General features: G+C 43.0%; 1 protein-coding gene across 1 annotated transcript; it reads left to right on the forward strand.

Moving 5' to 3' along the window:
* The first annotated feature begins 2,201 nt into the window (after positions 1-2,201).
* Positions 2,202-6,204, forward strand: LYSMD3 (LysM domain containing 3). Its single transcript, NM_001031414.2, has 2 exons — positions 2,202-2,601; positions 4,330-6,204. The coding sequence occupies exons 1-2, from the start codon at positions 2,350-2,352 to the stop codon at positions 4,978-4,980; spliced, it is 903 nt and encodes a 300-aa protein (NP_001026585.2). The 5' UTR covers positions 2,202-2,349; the 3' UTR covers positions 4,981-6,204.
* Positions 6,205-7,988: the final 1,784 nt, after the last annotated feature.

The raw sequence follows: 7,988 nt of genomic DNA on the forward strand, positions 1-7,988 counted from the left end.
AAGTGCATATGGAGCAAAGGGGTATTACTGAATTGCTCCAACCAGAAAAAAATTGCACCCAGTGACATTCATTAACATTTGCTGAATGTTTCTGGAGACCCAACAGTAGATGTGAGCACAGTGAGGAGTGGGTGCTGTGTTTCAGCAGTGGCATCAGCAACATGATAGACAAGCCATGTTCCGGATGGCCATACAGATTTTTTATGAGCACTGCATGCATGCTCTTGTTCATGACTAATGGTGGTGATTATGTTGAAAAACAATGTTTTGCAGCTGAGAACGTGCTCTATCAGTGCTATTGTGGTTTTTGTATCTGTTGTAGTTTCCATGGAAATAAACCGAAAGCATTACTTTCAGAGCAATCTATATTTGGTCAGAAATGGAATCACTCTAGGACCTCTGATAGCATATTCAAGCATTTGCCACGTAATCTGGCAATTCAAGCTGGTTGTCATTGTTTAGGAGTTTCTATGTTGGGCTGTGTCTAAGGTGCTCAGTACAGCTGTGTTAGCACAAGCTGTGCATGTGACCCATGGTAAAAATAGACAGCTTATTTCTGAGCAGGCTCTGATTGGGCAGACGCCTTCAAGTAATTCGTAGCAAAGAAAATGTCCATCCTTTGACATGTAACAAACTTTGGTTTGCAAGGGTAATAGTTCGGTTTGGCATCAACAGCAATATTTTCACCATCACAAAACAACAAAGCCTATAGATTAGCTTCTACTAGCTGAGCCCCCCTTCATGCTAGCAATACATTTTCCTCTTTAGAAGCTGACAGCTTAGTGTCACTCTGTGCTTCATCACACAATGCAACAATTATAGAATCATTAAGGCTGTGAAAGACTACTAAGATCAACTAGTCCAACTGTTGGCCCATCTCCACCATGCCCACTAACCACGTCCCTCAATGCCACAACCACAGAGTTCTTGAACACCTCCAGGTCTGGTGACTCCACTGCCCTGGGCAGCCCATTGCAGTGCCTCACCACTCTTTCGGATAACAAATTCTTCCCCATATCCAGTCTGAATCTTTCCTGGTGCAACCTCTCATCCTAACTTATGGCCATCACCTCTCTCAGACCCATCCACTCTGGCCATCTCTTAGTGCAACCTGCTCTAGCTGTAGGTGTCCTTGTTCACTGCAGGGGAATTAGACTAAGTGGCCTTTAAGGGCCGCCTCCAGCTCATATGGTTTTATTATTCCTAGTATATTATATTCCATAGTAAATATACTGATTAAACCAAAACCAAACCAACTGTGAATCAAAAACGTGCTGTACTTTGACAGCCTATTTTACAATGCCTGGAAATGCAGCTCGAGTCTTCTTCAGCTTCTGAGTCGGACGCTGCGCCAGTTTAGCGCTTGCATTTGTGTCACGACATGTAGTCTGCAAAGCTAAAGCCATAAAAGAATTCTGCATTTTTCAGTTCCAAACATACTTCTGACCATAGTTTTTACTTTGCGCAAGAAAGTCTGAAATTACTTAAAATAATAATTAAAAAAAACCACACACACACGCAAAACAACAAACTCCTCAGCTGTACCCCCAGGCTGACCTCAGTTGCTGTGTGGAGCACCTCCTGACTCCCACTGTAGGGGAACACACCCTTGCACGGCCTGAAGAAACCTCCTCCAGCCCAAACCTCCTTGCTAGACCTGGAAGTTTCCCTATCGTTTCCTACTGTTCTTATCACTTCCTACTCTCTAGCAACAGATTTCTCTCCTTTAATAGTGAAAAAAGGGTATTAAGAATGGTACATTTACAGTTTCTTGTGAAAGAAACATATCAGCGAGGGCTGAACATGGTATTTCTGCAGGGACAAAGGCATTACTGGATCATACAAAGCGCACGGCAATTGCTGCAAAAGCAGCACGCACCAAGAGCCAGGCAGGAATACAACGCCGTCGCACTCTGGCAATGAGGCGCAAAGAGCTCCTGAAAAGATCTCTTACAGCCACAAACACACAGCAGCTTGAGATCCAGTCGGCCACGACAGCCCCGCAAGCCCCGCCCGCACAGGCACAGCCCACCCCCGCGTCCCTCCGCCCTACTCGGCTGCCACCCTCCGGCGGCGGAGCTGAGCGCGGCCCCGAGGCGGGGCCTTCGTGCGGACGTGGCGGCCATGAAGAGCGGCGGCGGGGCCGGGGGCAGGTACGGGCGGCGCTGGGTATGGTTCCCGGCCGCTTCCGGGGAGGGGCCGGTAGAGGGGCCGAGTGTCGCGTCTCCGGGAAGGAGGGACGGAGTGGGCTGGGGGGGAGTCGCGGCCGGGCCTGCGTCTCTGCTGGGGCCGGCGGCCCCGCTTAGGGTGCCACGTCTGCCGCCCGCCCCGCACAGCTGCCCTGGGAGCATGGCCGGGAGAGGCCCGGGGTGCAGCCTGCAGCTGCCGGCCGGAACGCAGCCGCCTGGCGGCGGCCACCTCTACCCCGGGGAGAGCGAGGGGCCGGAGGAGGAGAGCGAGGTGTTCGAGCTCCGGCCGCGGGGCAGAGAGAAGGTCCGGCGGAGCACGTCGAGGGACAGGCTGGACGGCATCATCCTGCTGACGAAGGACATCCAGGAAGGGGACACGCTGAACGCGATCGCGCTGCAGTACTGCTGCTCGGTGAGTCCGCGCTGACCGGCTCTGCTTGCAGCCTTCAGCCGCGTGCGTAACGCTGCCTCAGGGCGCCTTGCGGCGCGGGGCGGCTCAGCCCTTCAGAGGCCGAAGGGCCAGCGGATCCTGTAGGCTTTTCGTGTAAAGCTGTGAATCCATGTGTGGCGTTTCCGCTCGAAATGTGCACTTCACGAGAAGTGATTGTAACGCATTGTCGCAGGTGGTCACCTCCACCTGCGTGGCCTTCAGTATCACAGCTTCTAGCTGGGAGGCGTTCGGTGAGCCCTTCCCCTCACTGCCCGTGCCGGCCGAGGCCGGGACCTCTGCTGCAGTGTAGGAAGTCAGTTGTGCCAGCTCCTAACCCTACAGCTCTACGAAGGTCAGAGGTAGACTTAAAATCTTTATTTTCCAGAAGTCGTATCTAAGTCATTAGGCAGTAATAAAATTAGAGCCCTCCTGCCATGAACTAATGTGCCAAAGTCCTAACAACTTTTTGATAATCGTGACAGGCTTTGGCTTAAATAAGTTTCAGGACTCTCTGCAATTGGGCATTTTGCTCACACTTACCAAGACTGCCTTCAAGTAAGAAATAGCTGGAGGATAACTGATGTGCACTCTTAGACAGTTCTGGGGAAGGGCTGAGGGGTTCAGGGCTTCAGGTAAAAAGCATAATTCCCACTGGATTTGCTGAGCTCGCAGGTACATGCTAAGTTTATTTGCTCTCTTATGCCAACCTGATTTAGCTACGCTTAATAAATACACTGTCATAGGAATTGAAACACTTTACATGTTAAAAGGTTGGTGCAGGCAGTAGGTGCTGATTGATTGTCCCAGATTATCCTTTCTGGCCCGAATCTCTGTTTTAAGTGGAGCAGTTGCAAGGAGAAGGGTCTCTAGACCTTGCTCTGAACTTCCTTGTTTTTTGCCTGTAGTTTCGGAACAGATAATGTCCTCTCAGTGAGGACAGGAAGGATCTCTGGTACTATGCACCTCTAGGAGATAAAATTTCCATATTCTTTTGTGTTCTTCTGTTACAAAAAAAAGTACTGACTTCAAGTACTTAATTATCATCAGGTTAATTATGAGGTTTGTGACTCTGTATTATGCGTTTGTGGAACTGCTGTCCAAGAATGAAACTGCTCATTCTCCAAGGGCAATTAAACCCTGATGGAGTATTTTCTGAGAGATTTAAAATCTGAACTTCTTAAAGAGGAAAACAAGATTCGTTTTGAGCAAGAACAGGGAAAGGGAGGACTGACCTGATGAGGGAATATGGTGGTGTGCTAAGCTATGCTTTGTTTATACCTTAGTGCTTAAAAACAGGAATCGTATTAAAAGCAGTTGTGGCCAGGTGGACTGGATGCTCATAAATTTTAATCTTTACTCAAAAGTTTTGAATTTGGTTAAGAACTCATAGCCACTTATTTTGCTAGCAAAACACGAGGGCAAAGGCATGTTCATTTAACAGAAGTAGTTTCCAGTAATTGTTTAATGTACGTTAAATGAAGTGCATGAAATGAGTTTCAAAGTCATCATCAGAAGTGAAGGTTCGTAAATAACCTTCTTGCTTTAATTTGGTCGGGTTTGATCTTTGACCTCTAGCTGCTTGGAGGCCACTTGGGTATAAGTTTTCCCTTTCTTTCATTAGGGAAGACTTTATTTCTCAAGAATTCAGACCTTTTTTAAGAGTTCAAGTCCACGGATCTTTGCTATTTAAACTGTTATTTTTTTCTTCAGGTTGCGGATATCAAGAGAGTTAACAATCTTATCAACGATCAAGACTTTTTTGCTCTGAGGTCTATCAAAATTCCAGTGAAAAAGTTCAGTGTATTGACTGAAACACATGTGTCTCCAAAAGGAAGAACAGTTCTTCGGCCTGCTCACTATTCCCCAGAAGTGCAGGAAGCATCACCTGATAAATTCACTGCTAATGAGACTGCTGGCAACTTCTTAAAGGAGGTGGATCGAGATATAGAAGAAATTGTGAAATGTAATGATACGAAGAGAGAGAACCTTAATGAAGTGGTTTCTGCCTTAGCAGCCCAACAGGTCTGTTTTGAAACTGATGGTAGAAGTAAAAAATGCAAGGATCCGTACTATGGAGCAGACTGGGGGATAGGATGGTGGACAGCTGTAGTTATTATGTTGATTATTGGCATAGTAACTCCTGTTTTTTATCTCTTGTATTATGAAGTTTTAGTGAAAGCAGATGTCAGTCACCATTCTACAATGGAATCTGCCCACTCCTTTGTCACAGCAGCATCACATCAGAAACAAATAGAACATGGAAGAAGTCCAGCAAATAGTATAAATGTTGATAGTCAAGGAGACATCCGGCCTTACAACCGAAAACCACAGGCAAATGTTATTCATAGACACATAACATAGCATTAGATGAAACCACAGAAAGCAAAATGCACCTGGAATGCAGAGAAAATACTTACTGATGTATGATTTAACTTTATGGGCAGTGTTCCAGTATGAGGATATTTCAGTGGATGATATAATCCTGTAGTATGCTTCAGGCAGGAGATTTTGGTGCAAGATCAGGATATAAATTAAGACACAGAATTGTCTCTGAAGCTTTGCACTTTTTTCTGTTCTGATAGGTGTATGTTTTCTAATTAATGACAAAGTAAAAGAAGGTAGTTTGAGCTAACACATAAGGAATTTCACTGTACATTTCACAGCCCTGAAGTGGGCATTTGGGGATATCTATCTTTTAAAGTATTTATAGAATGCATAGTACACTTGACATTTTAATATCAAGTTTACAGTTGCCAGTTAAGACTATGTTCTTAAAATTTTATTTTTCTTATAGTATTCTTAAAACTCAATCATTCTATAATTAATTGCCACTATGAAGTCCAGTTTTTATTAGAAGTCTTTCATAGAGGCAGTAGCTAATACTTAAGGTGGAATATTGAAATTCTGTGCCTGTGGTCAATCTGTTCTTTAGTACTTTTCAGTATAGACAGGAGGGTAGCTTGGTTCCTGTTTATGTCATACATGTTCCTATGTATGTCGTATGTTCTTCAGCAGTCGGATCTTTTCTTTAGAACTTCACATCCCTCTCCATAGTATCCTTCAGTTGACTTGGCTGGACTGCACTTTTTCTTCTGGTCATCTGTATATGAAATGAAATAAGTGGAGATGTGTGGCACTTCGCTGTGATTACTTCATTAATCTTTATTTTATGGTAATGACTTTTTCTTCCTCCATTTGATCTCAGTGTAAAAGCAACCGATTCTTCAGACAGTGGTTACCACTGGGTTCTGAATGTGCTAATGCTCACTTGCCCATGAATAATCCTGAAATCTCCTACACAACTTCAGATGAGATTCAGTAGCTGCTAGCCAGAAACGGACACTGCAGCAGAACAGACCAGTTGCAGCTTCACACTATTCTTTAGTTGGTATTCTTCAACCACTCTTTTCTTGTTTCACTTGGTTTCATGAACAGACTTACTTTCCACTTTCACTTCTTCCCTATCTGAAAATGCTACAGGAGAAAAACAAGCGAAAAAGAACAGAACTTTTCATACAGGGAAAAAAAGTAAAGAGGTTCTTGTGCACTCTGAATATTTTTAAATAAAAACTCATGTGTTGCCTATAATCTTTTGTTATATTTGCCTTGTGAAGTAAGATGTCTGTGGTTCTGTCTGAAGTAATATTACCAAAGCTGGAGTTAACTGACTTTAGTCAGACTAAAAAAAGAGGGAAATGGGAAAAAAAAAAAAATCACTATCTTCAATTTAAACTCTATCGTAAACTCTCTTGTGATTGTTTTGACTGTGTATGCAGTATGAAAAATCTGACAAAGCAATTATTTTTTTAATTTTGAAAGGAAAGGCTTGTGCCTTTCTGTTGCCCCCCGAAAATGGGACAAATATTATTCACTGGTGTTCTAAGTGTACAAGTATAAATTGGATTAATGTGTGTAGGTTGCTTGTTGAAAGTAATGCCTCCTACTTACTTTGAGGGAAACTAATGGGTACAAAGAGAAATAACACTGTTTGGTAGAGCAAATTTTCAGCTACAAAATACTGTTTTTTCAACATATTCACCACTATTAACCGATTTGCGTGGATGAGCAGGTAGACACTCTTCATTTCAGAGTGTGTCAGCTGTGCTTGGCTGTTGAGAATGTGGCCTGTCTTTCACATTGTTGTCACCACTGCTGAAACACTTGACCTACCGCCTTGCTGTGCTTATAACTGGTGTTTGGTCTCCATAAATGTTCAGCATGCGTCAGTGGGTGCTGGTCATTCTGCCTCTGCTACCATCAGTCACACAACCAAAATGTACCAGTATTGTTGGGAAGGTTCAACCTTTACTGTCATATCACTGGCATCTGCCTCTGACATCATGGGCCAATGTAAAATAGGAGGCATTTCTTACATTATATTGAAAGTGTAGCCTAAAGCATAAAGGAAAGCATTGTACAGTTGGACCTGTGAACTAGTACCAGTTCTGGGTAAGGCTGTACAAAAAGTTGCATTGTGAAATAATTTGTGGCGGCCAACGTGATGCAGCTTCTATGGTTAAAACATTAAAAGCTAGTGAGCTTTAAATATAGGTGACTTGCACTTGTCCAGATAAGAGAATTTTGGCACATTAAGACAAATGAACTGTGTTCCTCCTGAGGCTGGGACCTGCTGCCTAATTTGTCACGTTTTTTAGTTGAAGCTTATTTGCTGTTTTGCCTCTTCCCTCATCATTCTCTATGAAACCTCAACATTTTTAATTCTTTATTCTTTAGTTTCATAGGAAATTTTAGCTTCTGGGGTTATGTAACATAAAGCCTGATTTACCACATGTACCTTAACAGGCAGGTATTAAATTGCCATCACGTTCAAAGTGGTCTTAACTTCCACTGCCGTTTCGTTGAACAATAGTACACTCTGATCAAGAGTCTGGCATGTTTTTACTGTTACGTAGCATATTTTATTTAGCATGTTTTTAAATTAGAAGGTTACTGTTATCAGAAAATATAACCTTGGAAGGAGAATTTATGTTGGACTTGCTTATGAACAACAGCTGTTTTTGCTATTTGCAAGATGCAGGGATTTTTACTTTCTTTTCCAAAGTACAACGTGAATGGCAGTGCATCATCTTCTGAATAAACTGAGTAACTCCTCTGTATGAAACTGAAATCTGATATATTAAGCTAATTGTAAAGCTAGTCTTTTAGACATGGACGTTATAACATCGTAACAAACTGCATGGTAAATCACATCATAACTACAACACATTGTTGGTCAGGAAGTAGGTTTGAAATATAAGTGCATATTGCACTGTTGGATCATATAAAATTTTAAATGCTTTAAATTTGCTATATTTTGGAATATATTGTCATAGATAATCTTTGTATAATTGTTTTATAAAGGTTCAAAG

Source organism: Gallus gallus, chromosome Z (assembly GCF_016699485.2).
Source record: "Gallus gallus isolate bGalGal1 chromosome Z, bGalGal1.mat.broiler.GRCg7b, whole genome shotgun sequence".
NCBI classification, from domain to species: Eukaryota; Metazoa; Chordata; class Aves; order Galliformes; family Phasianidae; genus Gallus; species Gallus gallus.

Coding starts and splice junctions, on each gene's coding strand:
- LYSMD3 (NM_001031414.2), top strand. CDS start 2,350: ATGGCCGGGAGAGGCCCGGGGTGCAGCCTGCAGCTGCCGGCCGGAACG. Junction 2,602..4,329: donor CGCTGCAGTACTGCTGCTCG/GTGAGTCCGCGC, acceptor TTTTTTCTTCAG/GTTGCGGATATCAAGAGAGT.